This window comes from Hyperoodon ampullatus, assembly GCF_949752795.1.
Source record: "Hyperoodon ampullatus genome assembly, chromosome: X".
Taxonomy (NCBI): domain Eukaryota; kingdom Metazoa; phylum Chordata; class Mammalia; order Artiodactyla; family Ziphiidae; genus Hyperoodon; species Hyperoodon ampullatus.
Window position 1 is genome coordinate 45,092,532 of NC_136913.1, and position 20,844 is coordinate 45,113,375.

The 20,844-nt window shown below is 39.8% G+C and overlaps 1 protein-coding gene across 1 annotated transcript in view; it reads left to right on the forward strand.

The window, feature by feature from the left end:
* Positions 1-1,527: 1,527 nt before the first annotated feature.
* Positions 1,528-20,844, forward strand: part of CCNB3 (cyclin B3) — a gene marked incomplete at its 5' end in the record, with an annotated part of 60,800 nt that continues 41,483 nt past the window's right edge. Inside the window, 4 exon segments of the mRNA XM_079727923.1 lie at positions 1,528-1,623; positions 3,871-3,957; positions 8,767-8,859; positions 8,861-8,892. Of these exon segments, the coding sequence (XP_079584049.1) occupies positions 1,528-1,623; positions 3,871-3,957; positions 8,767-8,859; positions 8,861-8,892 (308 nt within the window).

The window sequence follows — 20,844 nt, forward strand, 5'->3', positions numbered from 1 at the left end:
CTGTGTGTTCAACCCTCCGCCTAGGCTCAGGCTTTCTTTGCCTGGAAAGCTCCCCTGTGTACTTGGGAACCTTTTTGTCGTTTAAAGTCCAGATGGAATCTCCCACAAGATTACTGACTTTCCATTGTGTTTCTAAAGTACTTTTTAATCTACCGTTTTTAAATCATTTGTCATATTTTTATGTTACTGTTAGAGCTGTGCCTGTGAATACTTCTAGGGTAAGATACATGATTTATTTGTGTTTGTATCTCCATTGCCTGAAGTATCTGGTGCATTGCCTTTAGGGTCTCTCTTATGGAAGCCTGTTCTTTGTCAAATGCAGTTGAACTTGGACACTGAAAATGGGTGGGGTTGGAAGGGCAGTTGTATTTGAGTGGGAAGGGTCTCTTGGATATCCAAGAACTGATTCCTCCTAATTATGTATTTGCTTGTAAGATACATAAGTATATCATAACTATTGGGAACTCACAAACTAAAAGAAATTTAAGGAATGTAGAATGGGATCCCACACTGAGATGGGATGAAGGTAGGACTCTCCCAAGGTCTGTAATGACTGTTAAATTTTTATGTCAAGTGATTTTCAACAAGTTAGTTCCTTCTGCTGTTATCTTTTTATTTTATTTTATTTTTTTCTGACTGGGTATCTGGAACTGGATTACAGTTTCTTGATTGAATGCAGCCTTTGAATACCCTCTGGCCTATTGTGCATACGTGTGTGTGTGTGTGTGTGTGTGTGTGTGTGTGTGTGTGCGTGCGTGCAGTGTATTCTTTTGCCTTCTCTGTAGCATCATTTTAATTGCTGTGGCCAGGACCCCATGCCATTTTTTTTTGTTTGTTTGTTTTGTGGTACGCGGGCCTCTCACTGTTGTGGCCTCTCCCATTGCGGAGCACAGGCTCTGGACGCTCAGGCTCAGCGGCCATGGCTCACGAGCCCAGCTGCTCCGCGGCATGTGGGATCTTCCTGGACTGGGGCATGAACCCGTGTCCCCTGCATCGGCAGGCAGACTCTCAACCACTGCACCACCAGGGAAGCCAAGACCCCATGCCTTTTAAAGAACATTAACCCTACCAGCGAGCCTCCATACTATATGATCTGTCATGTTCTTGATTATTTTGTATGCAAAACTGTTAATTTGTCCCCAGTGTTCCTAGGCTAAACTAGGGGGTAGGCCACAGTCCCAGTGCCCACAGGGGGTGGAAGGCACTGTACTGAGCTTTTTACATAGAGTATCTCATTTAATTTGAACAGTGCCCTGCAGAGGTATGTATACTTATCTCCATTTTACAGATGAGATAACTGAAGCCTAGGGAGTTTAAGTCACTTGCCCATGATTAAGTGTGGTAGAACCAAGATTTGAGCCCAGATCTGCCTAAATCAAAGTATGTTTTCTCCTAGGGATGCTATAGAGAGACTGGGTTTTCTCAAGGATCTCCAGAGAATTCTGATATTTCTGGTGAATGGTGTTTTAAAGAGTCCTTTTCTGATTGCAGCCCTGCCTTGGATAGATGCTGCTGAATCCATAAGAAATGCCACTGCCACTACCACCCCAACGCTCCAGATGTGAGACTAAGAAATCTCAGTCCAGCAGAATTATGCCCAGTGATCATGGCCCATCTGAAAAGGTTAGAGCAAGCTGTCCCTCCGAACAGTGTTTCAAATAAGCTCTTCCTGTGTTGGTTCAGTCCCTATCCTTATCCCTACATCTTTTGAAATATGTGTGGTTTAATCTGAGAAAGTGGGAAAGGGTGGCAGACCTTGTAGTTGGAGAAGACCAGCAAATTAGGACTTAGGGAGAAAGTGTCAACTCTTCTTTCCCGTAAATGCATGGCTAAGATGAAGGCCGTCCTCCATAACCTTCAAAAGCAACAATACTCAGTTCTCATTAGTGATCACATCTATACTCTTACTTTCTCTGAGATGCTCAAAGCACCTTGCCAGGTGGCTGCTTGGTACATCCTGGGGAGAGTATGAAGACTAGGTCAACAAATGTATTATAATGCTTCTTACAGCTATTACATTTGAAGAATGGGCCCATTTTCAGCCTGCTGTTTTAACCTTGTGGATAGTTTGTCATTCCGACCCTGCGATGTTCTATGTTCCTCATCATTCATATTTTAATCAGAATTTTACTAACCTGATGAATTGTCATTAAGAGAGTATTTCCTGGAGCAAACATCATTAGGCCAATTTATTTTCCTTGATTGTTTTTTTCTCAGCACAGATAAACACTTTCTAATCATTTTCATTTTTGTCTCACTGAAATGATTTTCTTGGAGGGGCCAAATGTGTTTTTCTTATGTAAATTTGGCAAGAAAGATTTGATACATTGATCAGATTTTTGTCCATATCAAATTTTCTGATTAGAGTTCTGCCACTGTAAGTTTTCTTTTGTGGCAGTTATTTTTCCAAATCCAACTCTCTCAAGGCACATTTTGCAAATATAAATTTTATTGAGTTCAGTTTCACCCATTGATTTTATTTGGGGCTGGTTATTTCTACCAGTAATATTAAGTAGGAATTGGATAACAGACCAACAGTTAATTTCTTAGCCAATTTGAGAGAAAATACTAATTTATTTTTTGCTAATTATTTCCACTAGGATTATTTATCATGAACTAGATAAGAGACTAATAGTTTACTTATTTCTTAGCTTAATCAATTAAAAAACAGAAGTAATTCTTCTCAGCTCTTTCAGGATTGCTCCACTGTGCTAGATTGTTCTATTGTAATATGAATCCAGTTCTCTAAATTTGTAATCACTTACTGTGTTATGTACTAACTGTCCATGATGTAAATAGAGAACAGGGAAAATAAATGGTCTGACCTCAGTGTTCTGCTTCATATTATAACAACTCTCTGACATAGGTAGGGCAGGGTTCTCAATTCATAAAGGAAATCTGATACTTAGGAGACTTTCACCAAATAAAAACTGTTATGGAACAGAAAAGCGCTACAGCGTGATTTACCTTAACCTCTAACCCCACTGAGATAGTCTTGCTCATTTGGGAGTGGGGTAAGGCACGTGTAGATAAACACTACCTAGAAAGGAAGCTCCCTTTGATCCAAAATATTCACCCTTCCTCCTTTCCCCCACCTCTCCCTTGTATACACTAAAAGGGATTAATATGGATTACCAAACTCCTTTCTTAAAAAACAGAATTTTCCCTATGAGGTTTAAAAACATATTGGACTATATACTTTTAAAATACTATTTCTGCCCGTTTACAGTTTATATAGATTTTTTAAAAACATGTTTTCTCTTATTTGATCTTCAAATGAGGTAGGTTATTATTCCAATTTTACTGATGAGGCAATTGAATCTCAGAAACTAAGTGACTTGTGCAAGGTCAATAGCTAATAAAGAGCTGATTCTGGATCAGTATCTAGGTATGTGTGTTATTGTCCTTATTGAGAATGTCTTAAATCAACTACTTAACATAAGAGACACTTAAATTTTGTTAAATTATTGAACTAATTTTCCTGGGAACGTCCATATTAAAGGAATGACTGGGAGTTGTAGGGTGGTGGGGGTGGTGATGGTTAATCTTGGCTAGTATAGCCATGAATATGAGAGGAGTAAGAGAGAAAATTAGCTTCACCAAGCTAGTTTGCTCATTCTGAGAGTTACACTGACAGTCATCTTTTCTCCTCCCAGCCTTGTCCCTATCATCAGTGATTACCTCCTTCAGGGACTCTCTAAGCAGTGGGTGCCAAAATTTCCTTTTGTTGTAGTTTATTGGGGTTTATTATAGGCGTCTGCAGTTGCTTGGAGTTTCAGCCATTCCCCCCCGAGCCCCAAAGATGATCTGAAGTCCCTGAAAAGACTGTTCACAATTGGATATACGCATTTACCTCTTTTACTTTTTTAGAGAGAGGAGAATTACCAAGCAAAGATATCTCCATCTTCACCTCAGGGACCATTCAAAAAGAGGTCAGCTTTTGAAGATCTCACCAACGTGAGTATGCTAGTCCAATCCTCTGCCATGGTATCGCATAAGGTTTAGACAACCTCTTCCTTGAGGGACCTTTCCAGTTTACCAAACTCTGACCCTCTCTAGAATGTTGAGAGCCAATTTTATTTGGAATCAATGATCCAATTTCAGAAACTGCAGTGGCTCTTCTGCTGGCACATACCATCTGGATTAATTGATGGAGCTCTCTGGAAGCAATATTAGTGATTATCAGGTATGAAATTGTAGACAAATATGAGAACTTTGGGATCTTGCATTTAGATAAAGTCCAGAGGTGGCTCAGCTGGTTGCATAGGCCTTGGAGGCAAGTATTTTGGTAGATTCATTGTAGTCTAGGGCAGTGTTTATCAATTCAAGCACTATGGGCATTTTGAACAGGAAAGTTTTTCTATTGTATACGACTGACTTCATCCAGCATTCCTAGTCCCTAGCATTAAGTTCCAGCAGCATCCCAGTCATAATGACAATCAAAAATGTCGTCTGATGTACAGAACCATTGATGACCACAGTTCCATGGTCTGGTTTTCAACTATGGAGATCTAGAAACTCAATTTTGGCTAGAATTCTTGAGTTCACTTCCAAGTTACCTCCCTTCTGGTGTTATTAAGGTGCCAGCAAAAAAAATCAAATTTACTAGTTAGAAAGTTACTAACTGAATATAGAATTGAGTCAGAGGTAATCTTCGGTCTTAGAAAATAATAATAACTGATGTCTCCTGAGTGTTTACCACATGTCAAGCGCTATTCTAAGCATTTCCCCCTGTATCCACTCACTTAATCCTCATAAAATCCTTTGAGGCAGATACTATAATTATCTCCACTTCACAGATAAAGACTTGCCCAATGTTGGTTTTGAAGTCTGTTTCATCTAGGATACAGAGAACCCTAGTGAACCCTATCCTGCCCTCTATAATAGTGTCCTTCTGTGGCTACCAGAATTCTTACATCTGCTAGATAATATTTTACCCCCTTGGGCAGGATTGGATAAGCATTGGCAAAGTTCTCCCCTTTGTATCTCTGCTCTTTAGATGCTATGTGACCACCTTTGTGCTAAAACAGTCTTTTCCCCATGCAGATTACAACATGTATGATTGTGTTACAGCTTCCTGCATAATCAGATTTACTCTAGATTGGTTGAAAGAGCTACCTCCCACACAGACCTGTAAGGTTAGATTAATTTCCTGACTTATTTAACCATGGCTCTAGAAACTTGGTTGAAATAAGGTAGCCACACAAATCAGGAGCAGATGCAGCCCATCTTAATGTAGCTTCCCTTGGCCTCCAGAGTCCCTGATGGGAGTCCAGTGACACTGTGCAAAGCAAAGTCTAACTGCATATGAAAAACTTTCCTGCCATGTCTCAGTCCTTTTTTTGTTGTGAAGTTTATATCATCATTTATAAAGAACAAACACAAATAAATTAATAGGAAACACATGCTAGGACCCTCCTGATTCTCCAACTGAATTCAACATCTGTTAGGCCACATACTTGTCCAGGGTTGGGGATGCAAGGCATCCCTGAGCAGTATCTCTGCCTCTAGCTTTTCAGAAGCTCAGAAAGCCCATTTCCCTTTTGCGTTCAAGTCCTGGTCACCTTGAATGATTTTTGGTGCTTTCCAGACAAAGTTCTATCATTACAGTGTACCTAAGCCATTCCAGGGTTGGGCATTTCTGCAGACGTCTGAGCTCATTTCTTTGAGGGTTGAGGACTCCTTTCTCTCTGAATTTTGGGGATTCCCTTTATGATGATTTGCTTCTTCCTGTCAGTATTACTTCGTTTCCATGTCCCCATATCTGTCTTCTCCTCAACGTTCACCACAGTGAGGTCCTGGCTTGCCAAAAGAGCTGATCTGTTTTAATTAGTTAGTCTGCTGTGAGTGTTCTTTTTTTCCCTCTCCTTTATCCTTTCAGCATGGGAAGGACTTTTGATTTGTTAGAGCTGGTCCAAAGCCAGTGGATGAGGAGATAAAGTCTATTTCCTAAATTATTTTTTGTCAGTAGGATTGTCATCTCTATTTTCCTATTTTTTGGTGAAAGAATTATGGGGAGACACTGGTAAAGGTCCCCTTGAGCTTAGATCTGAAAATATTAGTGCTTTGAACCTTCACATATGGCAAGTTGAAAGTTTCACCCTGGGGATTAGGGTCTCCACCTCTCTCCTGCCAAGAACGCACATCTTTTCCAATGCTGGATCTCAGCCTGACACATAAGGAGTTTGTAAAACTTTAGGTGAAATTAAAATGGAAACTGTGTCAAGCTCTTTGAAGAGCAGAAGTGGACAACAACTTGAGGGCCTAAGAAAGAATTCCCTGTTGGATTGTAGTTACTTATTATGATACGATGATACAAAGGCATAATTTTTTATACTTCATTTGGAAATAATTTCAAATTTATAAAAAGTTGCAAAAATAAAAAAACACTACAAAGAACACACATATGCTGTTTACCTAGATTCATGTATTACTAACATTTTATCCTATCTGCTTACATACATCATGGTCCTTTACCATGAAGTACTTAGGGTATTTCAGTGTATATAGAGAAAGAGTCTCTATACACTATTTCTCCTCAGAGAAATAGTCTTATATAAACACAGTGCAGTCAACAACTTTATAAATTTACATTGATATAGCGTTTTTATGTAATCTATTGTCCATATTCCAGTTTTTTTCCATTGACTTTGTAAAGTCAATGTTATAAGCATTTTTTCCCCTCCAGTAAAGGATCCAGTCTAGGGTCGTTTACTTGTCATGTCTCTAGCTTCTTTTAATCTGGAAAACTTCCATAGCCTTTCTTTGTTTTTTATGATATTTTTGAAGAATACAGTCCCACCCAACCCCCCCTTTTAAAAATAGAACATTCCTCATTTTGTGTTTGTCTCATGTTTCCATGTGATTAGATTGATGTCATGTACGCTTGGCTGGAGTACTGTATAGGTGATGTTCTGTCCTTAGAGTATCACATCTGGAGGCACACGACATCCATCTGTCCCTCATTGGTGAGGTTAATTTTGATCACCCAGTCAAGATGTTGTCTGGTTTCTCCGCTGTATAATTACTGGTTTTTTTTTCCTCTTGCAACTGCTAATCTGTGGGACACACTCTTAAGAGACTCCAAATAGCCACTCTTCATCAAAATGTCCCCTAGATTTAGCATTCATTGATGATTTTTGCCTAACACAATCTTTATGATGATTTTTCCAACTCTAGCACTTGCTCCCCATTTACCAGTCTACAAGCAGAGGCCTCCCTTCTTCCCTGTTTATTTATTATTGGTATAGACTTATGACTTCCTATTTTTTCAGTGGTTTGTTGTTCAGCATTGTATTTTATTATTTTGGTGCTCAAATTGTCCCAGATTTGGTCACTAGGGTCCCCTTTAATCTGACTACTGTGTCTTTGTGACATACTATCATCACTTTTTGAGCATTTTCTTTCCAGCATAACAGGATGTTCCAGGATGTTCTTGTACCTATTTTATTGCCATGGAGTCAACCATTTCTGTGAAGAATTCCTGTTTCTTTTAGTGGGGAATGGTATTAGAGACCAAGATCTCAGTGCTAGGTGTGCTACTGGGGTGTCTGCTTTTTCTGCCTTTTCTGCATACAGAGTTAGGAAATGTCTGCATGTATATATACATATAGATACACACATATCTGTACTTAAACATATATATATATACACATATATCTATATATACAAATACACACACTCCTGTATACTCAGATGTTATACACATATACCTATTTAAGAAGTCATGAGTCCACACAGCTCCCATTCCAAAATGTACAGGGTTCTTTCTTGTATTCCTCAATCCATGTTTATATGTTCCTTCTCTACAATGAGAACCATGGTTCCCAAGATCATCAACACATTTACTCAATACTATAATACATCTAAAAGAGTTTCAGAATTACTTCTTCCACACCACCATAATAAACACACCTACTAAAAAGAGTTCCAGATTTATTTGCAATATTCTCCACCATCCCACAAACGCATCCTGACTGAGGATGTATTTGGTGAGGGTGTATAGTCTGTGTTTACTTGGATTAGTTGTTTATTATCTTGTATTTCCTTCTGTTTTCTTTCTTTTGTCCTTCAGCGTGATTATGGTATTTATTTGGAATATAATTAGATTCAATTTGTTTCATTTTAAAGGCATAACCTTTAAGATTATTTTTACTGACATTATTCACAGTCCCATGGTCTCTTCTACTGTTTAATAGAATTAGTCATGATTAGAGTTTCTGGTGGAGCTCTCCAGAGCCCCATGTTAAATAAATATCCCCTCAGTGAGATGGGATAGATGTATCACAGGTAGTGTTGTATTAGAGGTCTATCCTGAAAAGCTAGTTGATCTTGGTATACTCAGGCAGCAAAGCCAGTTATATTGCCTTTCCCCCCCTCTGAACATCTTATGGGGTCAAAATGGAATGTGATGTTTACAAAACATCTTTTTGAGAATTTGCCAGCCAGTATGCCTGACATTGGAGATCAGAACTACATCATATGTATCTTGAAATCACTTAGGGCTGCTATTTAGCTAATATGCACCAGGACTACTGTACTGCTAGCTTCCATCATGACTAGTTGGCACCAGTACCATACTGGTTGTAAGATGTTTTGATCAATGTTCCTGGGAACACCCAAACAAGGTGTCCAGGGTGTGGATGTGTGTCAGGACCTTCCTGTGAGAACCACCTATTGGTTAATTTGAGGTTCTCTCCCTCTCTCTCTCCATTTCCTTGCTTCCTCCTCCAGACCAGCCCCCCCACCTTTATTTTTTTCTTGCAGGCTTCTCAAAGTCAACCTGCCAAGCCCAAGAAGGAAGCCAGTAATGAGCTTGTTAAAGTTGTTTCCAAGAAGATAAACAGGAGCACACCTGCTCCTCGGTGAGTATGAGGGCACTCAGATGGCATTGTTTTATATGGTAAAGGAGAGGGTGTGACATCCTTTTGACTGCCTTTTGTCCCCATTGAGAACATTTTTAGTGAGCTACAGTGGTGAGTACTACATTAACTCTGGGTACTTAGATGGACTAAATTGCTGAAGAATTATAGGCCTCATCTCACCACCCCCCCCAATCTTTCTCTCTCTCTCTCTCTCTACCCGTCTCCCTCCCTCTCCCTCCCTCCCTCCCTCTCCCTCCCTCCCTCCCCCTCCCTCCCTCCCTCCCTCCCTCCCTCTCCCTCTCCCTCTCCCTCTCCCTCTGCCTCTGCCTCTGCCTCTGTCTCTCTCTCTCTCTCTCTCTCTCTCTCTCTCTCCCTCCCTCCCTCCCTCCCTCCCTCCCTCCCTCTCTCCCTCTGTCACCCACCCACATGGTGTGTGCATATTGAAAGAGCTGTTGTCATTGAGGAATTTGACAAAAGGTCTTGTGCTCATCTTTTCTCCATTTTAGTACTTCAGTCCTTGACTGAGCTACTCTGTGGTTGAGAGTGTGGACTCAACTTAACTTTTCAGGGGATTCTCAGCAGCTGGCTGATAGCTTGCCAGTCTGCTTATCCCATTAGAACCCTTAGGGGGAGGTTTGTTCCTTGTTACTGTAGAGAAACTACTATCTCCTTAGGCCCAAAATGTGTGTTTTCTAGCTGTTATAGGGAACTGATCACAGGTTCTGCAAGTAGATAGGAGTATTCTCATCTAGGATCGGGAAAAGGATTTACTCCTAGGAAATCTTCTATTAGAAGAAGAGTTAGAAAGTGGAGTGAGACCTTTTTATATCCTCTCCTCATTCCAGTGGGAATTACTTCTTTCTGGAAGAATAGAATAGATCAGCTAGATAGCTATAACCCGGCTAAGCATGGGTTCCAAATGGTAAGGGGAAAAGTTTGGGGAACTCCAAAAAATTAACATGCCAGGTCCACAGGACACTTTGCTAATTACCCAGTAGAAAGAAATCATACCAGAAGATTAGCATTTAGCCCTACTCAGTTTCTTGCTGGAATGAAATTCCTGGGATTTGCATGTGTATTTTGACCTTAATTCCCTGTGTTATTTTGTCTTGAATTTCTTTCAGCATTCTGACTTTAGCAGGGAAATCCTCACAAAATGCCATAAACATTCTTGTCCTCATTCAGAGTTCAGTGAAATGGACCCTAATAATAGTGCTAGAGCTAATAGCTAACATCTATTGAGAGTTCACTGTAATCACACATTATTCTAAGTGGGGTTTTTTTTTGGTAACAGCTTTATTAAGATATAATTCACATACACAATTCACCCTCTTAAAATGTACAATTCAGTGTTTTTTTAGTATATTCACAGAGTTATGCAGCCGTCACCACGGTGAGTTTTAGGATGTTTTCATCAACCCCAAAAGGAACTCTACCTTTAGCTACCACCTCTCAGTCCTCCCCATCTGTAGGCAACCACTAGTCTACTTTTTCTATAGATTTATCCATACTGGACGTTTCCCAGAAATGGAATTGTACAATGTGTCATCTTTTGTATCTGGCTTCTTTCACTCAGAATGATGTTTAAGGGTTCATCCGTGTTGTAGCAGGTATCAGTACTTCATCCTCTTTTATTGTCAAATAATATTCCATTGTATGAATGTACCATATTTTGTCTATCCACTCATCAGTTGATGAACGTTTGAATTGTTTCCACCTTTTGGTTATTGTGAATAGTGCTGCTGTGAACACCTGTGTAAAGTTTTTGTTTGAACACCTGTTTCTAATTCTTTTGCATATGTAACTAGAAATGTAATTGCTGGGTCATATGGTAATTCTACGTTGAACTCATTGAGGAACGGCCAAACTGTATTCTATAGTGGTTGCACTATCTTACATTCCTACCAGCAGTGGATGAGGGTTTTGAATTTTCCACATCGTTGCCGTTTTCTGGGTTTTTTGTTTGTTTGTTGTTTTTTTAACAGCCATTCTAGTGAGAGTGGGATGGTATCTCATTGTGGTTTAGATTTGCAGTTCTCTGATGACTAATGATTTGGGAATCTTTCATGTGCTTATTGGCCACTTGCATATCTTCTTTGGAGGAATGTCTATTCAGATCCTTTGCCAATTTAAAATATTTGGTTATTGATCTTTTTATTATTGAGTTGTAAGAATTCTTTATATAGTTTACGTACAAGTCCCTGATCAGATATATGATTAGGAAGTACTTTTCTTCCATTCTGTAGGTCTTTTCATTTACTTCTTGGTGTTCCTTGAGGCATAAATGTTTTTAATTGTAATGAAATCCAATTTATTCTTTTGTTGCTTATGCTTTTGGTATCATAATCTAAGAAACCATTGCCAAATCCAAGGTTATGAACATTTACTTTTAAGATTTTTTTCTTTTTAGAGATTTAAATTTTTAGCTCTTAACTTAGATTGTTGATCCATTTTGAGTTAATTTTTCTTGTTGGTGTATGTTAGGGGTCTAACTTCATTGATTTGCGTGTATTGATAGATATCCAGTTGCCTTGGCACCATTTATTGAAAAGACTAATCTTTCTCCACTTAATTGTCTTGGCACCCTTGTTGAAAATCAGCTGACTGTAAATGTGTTTATTTCTGAACTCTCAATTTTATTCCATTGACCTACATGTCTTTCATTATGCCAGTACTATGCTATCTTGATTATTGTTGTTCTGTAGTGTGTTTTGAAATTGGGAAGTGTGATTCCTCCAACTTTGTTCTTCTTTTTCAAGATTGTTTTGGCTCTTCTGGGTTCTCTGCAATTCCGTATAAATTTTAGAATCAGCTTGTCAATTTCTACTAATAAGCCAGCTGGGATTCTTATAGAAGTTGCCTTGAACCTGTAAATCAATTTGGGGAGTATTACCATCTTAATACTAAGTCTTCCAATCCAGGAACATGGGATGTCTTTTCATTTATTTAGCTCTTTAATTTCTTTTAACATATTTTTGTACTTTTCAGAGTATAAATTTCTCACCTCTTTTATTAAATTTATTTCTAAGCATTTTATTCTTCTTGATTCTATTGTAAATGGAATTGTTTTCATAATTTCATTTTCATGTTGTTCACTGCAAGGGTATAGAAATACATGTGATTTCTGTATCTTGATCTTGAATCACAGAACTTTGCTGAACTTGTATATTAGTTCTAATAATATTTGTGTGTGGGTTCCTTAGGATTTTCTATGTATAAGACTATGTCATCTGCTAATATAAGTAGTTTTACTTCTTCCTTTCCAATCTGGATCCCTTTTATTTTATTTTCTTCCCTAATTGCCCTGGCTAGAACCTTTAGTACTGTGTTGAATAGAAGTGTTCAGAGTTGAACATCCTTACCATCCAAGAGTTGAATGACTGACTTATTCTGGTTTTCCTAGGACTTTCCCAGTTTTAACATTGAAAGTCTTGCATCCCAGGACCCCTCTCAGTCCTAGACAAACAAGGACAGTTGGTCACTCTATTGAGGAAGCCTACTCTGATCATCCCAGGCTTTAGACATCATAGACACTAAATACCTACTTTCTATACCAGTGTTTTTTAAGGGCTGGATTTGGAGAGGCAGGCAGGAGCAAGATCACCATGGCCTCATGGACCATGGCAAAGAGTTTGTACTTTATTCAAAGAACAGAGGGGTTCAGTTCTAAAGCGTCAGCAATGCTGTATTAGTTATTCACTACTACATGACAAATCCTCCACCCCCCAAAAAGAGAGTTGGACATCCTTGTGTTCTCCTTGATCTTAGGGGGAAAGCATCAGTCTTTTACAATTAGCTGTGACATTAGCTTTGGGTATTTCATAGATGTTCTTTCATAGTAAAGGAGTCTCCTTTCTAGTCCTAGTTTGTTGAGTGCTTTTATCATGAAAAGGTATTGAATTTTGTCAAATGATTTTTCTAGATCTATTGAGATGGTCATGTAGCTTTCGTTTTTTTTTTTTGTTTTTTTTTTTATTAGTTTCTGCTTTATAACAAAGTGAATCAGTCATACATATACATCTGTTCCCACATCCCCTCCCTCATGCATCTCCCTCCCTCCCACCCTCCCCATCCCACCCCTCCAGGCGGTCACAAAGCACCGAGCTGATCTCCCTGTGCTCTGCGGCTGCTTCCCACTATCTATCTACCTTACGTTTGGTAGTGTATATATGTCCATGCCTCTCTTTCCCTTTGTCACAGCTTACCCTTCCCCTTCCCCATATCCTCAAGTCCATTCTCAAGTAGGTCTGTGTCTTTATTCCCGTTTTACCCCTAGGTTCTTCATGACATTTTTTTTTTTTAAATTCCATATATATGTGTTAGCATACGGTATTTGTCTTTCTCTTTCTGACTTACTTCACTCTGTATGACAGACTCTAGGTCTATCCACCTCATTACAAATAGCTCAGTTTCGTTTCTTTTTATGGCTGAGTAATATTCCATTGTATATATGTGCCACATCTTCTTTATCCATTCATCCGATGATGGACACTTAGGTTGTTTCCAGCTCCGGGCTATTGTGAATAGAGCTGCAATGAACATTTTGGTACATGTCTCTTTTTGAATTATGGTTTTCTCAGGGTATATGCCTAGTAGTGGGATTGCTGGGTCATATGGTAGTTCTATTTTTAGTTTTTTAAGGAACCTCCATACTGTTCTCCATAGTGGCTGTACCAATTCACATTCCCACCAGCAGTGCAAGAGTGTTCCCTTTTCTCCACACCCTCTCCAGCATTTATTGTTTCTAGATTTCTTGATGATGGCCATTCTGACTGGTGTGAGATGATATCTCATTGTAGTTTTGATTTGCATTTCTCTAATGATTAATGATGTTGAGCATTCTTTCATGTGTTTGTTGGCAGTCTGTATATCTTCTTTGGAGAAATGCCTATTTAAGTCTTCTGCCCATTTTTGGATTGGGTTGTTTGTTTTTTTGCTATTGAGCTGCATGAGCTGTTTATAAATTTTGGAGATTAATCCTTTGTCAGTTGCTTCATTTGCAAATATTTTCTCCCATTCTGAGGGTTGTCTTTTGGTCTTGTTTATGGTTTCCTTTGCTGTGCAAAAACTTTGAAGTTTCATTAGGTCCCATTTGTTTATCTTTGTTTTTATTTCCATTTCTCTAGGAGGTGGGTCCAAAAGGATCTTGCTGTGATTTACGTCATAGAGTGTTCTACCTATGTTTTCCTCTAAGAGTTTGATAGTTTCTGGCCTTACATTTAGGTCTTTAATCCATTTTGAGCTTATTTTTGTGTATGGTGTTAGGGAATGATCTAATCTCATACTTTTACATGTCCCTGTCCAGTTTTCCCAGCACCACTTATTGAAGAGGCTGTCCTTTCTCCACTGTACATTCCTGCCTCCTTTATCAAAGATAAGTTGGCCATATGTGCGTGGGTTTATCTCTGGGCTTTCTATCCTGATCCACTGATCTATCTTTCTGTTTTTATGCCAGTACCACACTGTCTTAATTACTGTAGCTTTGTAGTATAGTCTGAAGTCAGGCAGCCTGATTCCTCCAGCTCCGTTTTTCGTTCTCAAGATTGCTTTGGCTATTCGGGGTCTTTTGTTTTTCCAAACAAATTTTGAAATTTTTTGTTCTACTTCTGTGAAAAATGCCAGTGGTAGTTTGATAGGGATTGCATTGAATCTGTAGATTGCTTTGGGTAGTAGAGTCATTTTCACAATATTGATTCTTCCAATCCAGGAGCATGGTATATCTCTCCATCTATTTAAATCATCTTTAATTTCTTTCATCAGTGTCTTATAATTTTCTGCATACAGGTCTTTTGTCTCCTTAGGTAGGTTTATTCCTAGATATTTTATTCTTTTTGTTGCAATGGTAAATGGGAGTGTTTTCTTGATTTCATTTTCAGATTTTTCATCATTAGTGTACAGGAATGCCAGAGATTTCTGTGCATTAATTTTGTATCCTGCTACTTTACCAAATTCATTGATTAGCTCTAGTAGTTTTTCGGTAGCATCTTTAGGATTCTCTATGTATAGTATCATGTCATCTGCAAACAGTGACAGCTTTACTTCTTCTTTTCCAATTTGGATTCCTTTTATTTCCTTTTCTTCTCTGATTGCTGTGGCTAAAACTTCCAAAACTATGTTGAATAAGAGTGGTGAGAGTGGGCAGCCTTGTCTTGTTCCTGATCTTAGTGGAAATGGTTTCAGTTTTTCACCATTGAGGACAATGTTGGCTGTGGGTTTGTCATATATGGCCTTTATTATGTTGAGGAAAGTTCCCTCTATGCCTACTTTCTGCAGGGTTTTTATCATAAATGGGTGTTGAATTTTGTCGAAAGCTTTCTCTGCATCTATTGAGATGATCATATGGTTTTTCTCCTTCAACTTGTTAATATGGTGTATCACATTGATTGATTTGCGTATATTGAAGAATCCTTGCATTCCTGGAATAAACCCCACTTGGTCATGGTGTATGATCCTTTTAATGTGCTGTTGGATTCTGTTTGCTAGTATTTTGTTGAGGATTTTTGCATCTATGTTCATCAGTGATATTGGCCTGTAGTTTTCTTTCTTTGTGACATCCTTGCCTGGTTTTGGTATCAAGGTGATGGTGGCCTCGTAGAATGAGTTTGGGAGTGTTCCTTCCTCTGATATTGTTTGGAAGAGTTTGAGAAGGACGGGTGTTAGCTCTTCTCTAAATGTTTGATAGAATTCGCCTGTGAAGCCATCTGGTCCTGGGCTTTTTTTTTTTTTTTTTTTTTTTTTTTTTTTTGTGGTACGCGGGCCTCTCACTGTTGTGGCCTCTCCCATTGCGGAGCACAGGCTCCGGACGCGCAGGCTCAGCGGCCATGGCTCACGGGCCCAGCCGCTCCGCGGCATGTGGGATCCTCCCAGACCGGGGCACGAACCCGCTTCCCCTGCATTGGCAGGCGGACTCTCAACCACTGCGCCACCAGGGAAGCCCTGGTCCTGGGCTTTTGTTTGATGGAAGATTTTTAATCACAGTTTCAATTTCAGTGCTTGTGATTGGTCTATTCATATTTTCTATTTCTTCCTGAGTCAGTCTTGGTAGGTTGTGCATTTCTAAGAATTTGTCCATTTCTTCCAGGTTGTCCATTTTATTGGCATAGAGTTGCTTATAGTAATCTCTCATGATCTTTTGTATTTCTGCAGTGTCAGTTGTTACTTCTCCTTTTTCATTTCTAATTCTACTGATTTGAGTCTTCTCCCTTCTTTTCTTGATGAGTCTGGCTAATGGTTTGTCAATTTTGTTTATCTTCTCAAAGAACCAGCTTTTAGTTTGGTTAATCTTTGCTATCATTTCCTTCATTTCTTTTTCATTTATTTCTGATCTGATCTTTATGATTTCTTTCCTTCTGCTAACTTTGGGGGTTTTTTGTTCTTCTTTCTCTAATTGCTTTAGGTGCAGGGTCAGGTTGTTTACTCGAAATGTTTCCTGTTTCTTAAGGTGGGATTGTATTGCTATAAACTTCCCCCTTAGAACTGCTTTTGCTGCGTCCCATAGGTTTTGGGTCGTCGTGTCTCCATTGTTATTTGTTTCTAAGTATTTCTTAATTTCCTCTTTGATTTCTTCAGTGATCACTTCGTTATTGAGTAGTGTATTGTTTAGCCTCCATGTGTTTGTATTTTTTACAGATCTTTTCCTGTAATTGATGTCTAGTCTCATAGCATTGTGGTCGGAAAAGATACTTGATACAATTTCAATTTTCTTAAATTTACCAAGGCTTGATTTGTGACCCAAGATATGATCTATCCTGGAGAATGTTCCATGAGCACTTGAGAAAAATGTGTATTCTGTTGTTTTTGGGTGGAATGTCCTATAAATATCAATTAAGGCCATCTTGTTTAATGTATCATTTAAAGCTTGTGTTTCCTTATTTATTTTCATTTTGGATGATCTGTCCATTGGTGAAAGTGGGGTGTTAAAGTCCCCTACTATGATTGTGTTACTGTCGATTTCCCCTTTTATGGCTGTTAGTATTTGCCTTATGTATTGAGGTGCTCCTATGTTGGGTGCATAAATATTTACAATTGTTATATCTTCTTCTTGGATCGATCCCTTTATCGTTATGTAGTGTCCTTCTTTGTCTCTTCTAATAGTCTTTATTTTAAAGTCTATTTTGTCTGATATAAGAATTGCTACTCCAGCTTTCTTTTGATTTCCATTTGCATGGAATATCTTTTTCCATCCCCTTACTTTCAATCTGTATGTGTCTCTAGGTCTGAAGTGGGTCTCTTGTAGACAGCATATATATGGGTCTTGTTTTTGTATCCATTCAGCCACTCTGTGTCTTTTGGTGGGAGCATTTAGTCCATTTACATTTAAGGTAATTATTGATATGTATGTTCCTATTCCCATTTCCTTAATGGCTTTGGGTTCGTTATTGTAGGTATAGTCCTTCTGTTGTGTTTCTTGCCTAGAGAAGTTCCTTTAGCATTTGTTGTAAAGCTGGTTTGGTGGTGCTGAACTCTCTCAACTTTTGCTTGTCTGTAAAGGTTTTAGTTTCTCCATCAAATCTGAATGAGATCCTTGCTGGGTAGAGTAATCTTGGTTGCAGGTTTCTCTCCTTCATCACTTTAATTATGTCCTGCCACTCCCTTCTGGCTTGTAGAGTTTCTGCTGAGAGATCAGCTGTTAACCTGATGGGGATTCCCTTGTGTGTTATTTGTTGTTTTTCCCTTGCCGCTTTTAATATGATTTCTTTGTGTTTAATTTTTGACAGTTTGATTAATATGTGTCTTGGCGTATTTCTTCTTGGATTTATTCTGTATGGGACTCTCTGTGCCTCCTGGACTTGATTAACTATTTCCTTTCCCATATTAGGGAAGTTTTCAACTATAATCTCTTCAAATATTTTCTCAGTCCCTTTCTTTTTCTCTTCTTCTTCTGGAACCCCTATAATTCGAATGTTGGTGCGTTTAATGTTGTCCCAGAGGTCTCTGAGACTGTCCTCTGTTCTTTTCATTCTTTTTTCTTTATTTTTCTCTGCATCAGTTATTTCCACTATTTTATCTTCCACCTCACTTATCCGTTCTTCTGCCTCAGTTATTCTGCTATTGATCCCATCTAGAGTATTTTTCATTTCATTTATTGTGTTTTTAATCGATGCTTGATTCATCTTTAGTTCTTCTAGGTCCTTGTTAACTGTTTCTTGCATATTGTCTATTCTATTTCCAAGATTTTGGATCTGGGAAATAGAATCTTGGATCAGCTTTACTATCATTATTCTGAATTCTTTTTCAGGTAGACTGCCTATTACCTCTTCATTTGTTAGGTCTGGTAGGTTTTTATCTTGCTCCTTCACCTGCTGTGTGTTTTTCTGCTTTCTCATTTTGCTTATGTTACTGTGTTTGGGGTCTCCTTTTTGCAGGCTGCAGATTCGTAGTTCCCGTTGTTTTTGGTGTCTGTCCCCCGTGGCTAAGGTTGTTTCAGTAGGTTGTGTAGGCTTCCTGGTGGGGGGGACTAATGCCTGTGTTCTGGTGGTTGAAGCTCGATCTTGTCTTTCTGGTGGACAGGTCCACGTCTGGTGGTGTGTTTTGGGGTGCCTGTGGCCTTATTATGTTTTTAGGTATCCTCTCTGCTAATGGGTGGGGTTGTGTTTCTGCCTTGCTAGTTGCTTGGCATAGGGTGACCAGCACTGTAGCTTGCTGGTCGTTGACTGAAGCTGGGTGCTGGTGTTGAGATGGAGATCCCTGGGAGATTTTCGCTGCTTGATATTATGTGGAGCTGGGAGGTCTCTTGTGGACCCGTGTCCTGAAGTTGGCTCTCCCACTTCAGAGGCACAGCACTAACTCCTGGCTGCAGCACCAAGAGCCTTTCATCCACCCGGCTCAGAATAACAGTGAGAAAAAGTAGAAAGAAATAATTAGTAGAAGAAAGAAAGAGAGATTGAAAGAAAGGAAGAAGGGAAGTAAGGAAGGAAGGAAGAAAGAAAGAAAGGAGGGAGGGAGGAAGGATGGAAAGAAAGGAAAGAAAGGAGGGAGGGAGGGAGGAATGAAAGCAAAAGGAAGAGTGAATGGAAGAAGAGAGGGAGGGAGGGAGGAAGGAAAGAAAGAAAGAAAGACAGGAGGGAGGGAGGGAGGGAGGAAGGAAAGAAAAAGAAAGTGGAAAGAAGAAGGGTGGGAGGGAGGGAGGGATGGAGGAAAGAAAAAGAAAGAAGGAAAGGAGGAGCGGAGGGAGGGAGGGAGGAAGGGAAGGGAGGAAAAAAAGAAAGAGCAGGTAAAGTACAATAGAATAAAGTATGAAATATAGTAGCGTTATTAAAATTAAAAAGTAATTATTGAAAAAAAACACGGACCGAAAGAACCCTGGGACATATGGTGGAAGCAAAGCTATACAGAGAGAATCTTACACAGAAGATTACACATACACATTCACAAAAAGAGAGCAGGGGGATAAATCAAAAATCTTGCTCTCCAAGTCCACCTCTTCGATTTGGGATAATTCGTTGTAAAAAGAGGAAAAGGGCGAAAAGTCTGAAATCTTGCTAAGTCCACCTCCTTAATTTGAGATAATTCGTTGTAAAAAGAGGGAAAAAAAAGGGGGGGAAAGTCTTAAATCTTGTCCTCAAGGTCCACTTCCTCAATTTGGGATGATTCGCTGTCCATTCCTGCACTCCACAGACGCAGGGCACATCAAATGGACCGTGGAGCTTTAATCCGCTGCCTCGGAGGCTGCACAGAGAGATTTCCCTGTCTCTGCTCTCACAGCTCCCGGGTCTCAGCCTTGGACCTGGCCCCGCCTCTGCGCGTAGGTCGCCGGAGGGCGTCCGTTCTTCGCTCAGACAGGACGGGTTTAAAGGAGCCGCTGATTCGGGGGCTCTGGCTCACTCAGGCAGAGGGGAGGGAGGGGAATGCCCTCTCCTCGCGCACCAGGCAACAAAAGGGAAAAAAGTCTCTTGCCTCTCCGGTAGCTCCAGACCCTTTCCCCGGACTCCCTCCGGGCTAGCACTAACCCCTTCAGGGTCTCTTCCTGCCGCCAGCCCCAGACCTCTCCCTGCGCTCCGACTGAAAGCCGATACCCGAGCCTCAGCTCCCAGCCCCGCCCGCCCTGGCGGCCGAGCAGACAAGTCTCTCGGGCTGGTGTGTGCCTGAGGGCACCGATCCTCTGTGCCAAAATCTCTCTGCTTTGCCCTCCACACCCCTGTTGCTGTGCTCTCCTCCGCTACTCCGAAGCTTTCCCCCTCCGCCACCTGCAGTCTCCGCCCTCGAAGGGGCTTGTAGTGTGTAGAAACCTTCCCTCCTTCACGGCTCCCTCCCACTGGTGCAGGTCCCGTCCATATCCTATTGTCTCTGTTTATTCTTTTTTTCTTTTGACCTACCCAGGTATGTGGGGAGTTTCTTGCCTTTTGGGGGGTCTGAGGTCTTCTGTCAGCGTTCAGTAGGTGTTCTGTTGGAGTTGTTCCACGTGTAGATGAATTTCTGATGTATCTGTGGGGAGGAAGGTGATCTCCGCGTCTTACTCTTCCGCCATCTTCCTCCGGCTCCCGTAGCTTTCGTTTTTATTCCATTAATATGGTGTGATAACATGAATTGATTTTCAGGTGTTAAACTAAGTTTGCATTCCTGGGATAAATCCTAGTTGGTCACAGTGTATAATCCTTTTATATACTGCTGGATTTGGTTTGCTAGTATTTTGTGGAGGATTTTTGCATCTGTGTTCATAAGATATATCAGACTTGAGTTTTCTTCTGATGTTTTTGTTTTTGGTATCAGAATAATATTGGCCTCATAGAATGACTTGGGAACTATTCTTACCTCTTCCTGAGTTCATGTAATATTGGTATTAGTTCTTCTTTAAATGTTTGGTAGAATTCATCAGTGAAGCCATCTGGGCTTAGATTTTTTCTTTGTGGGCAGTTTTTGATTATTAATTCAGTGTCTTTACTTGTTATAGCCTGTTCAGATTGTCTGTTTTTGAGTCTGTTTTGGTAGTTTGTACCTCCCTAAGAACTTGTCCATTTTGTCTAAATTATCTGATTTATTG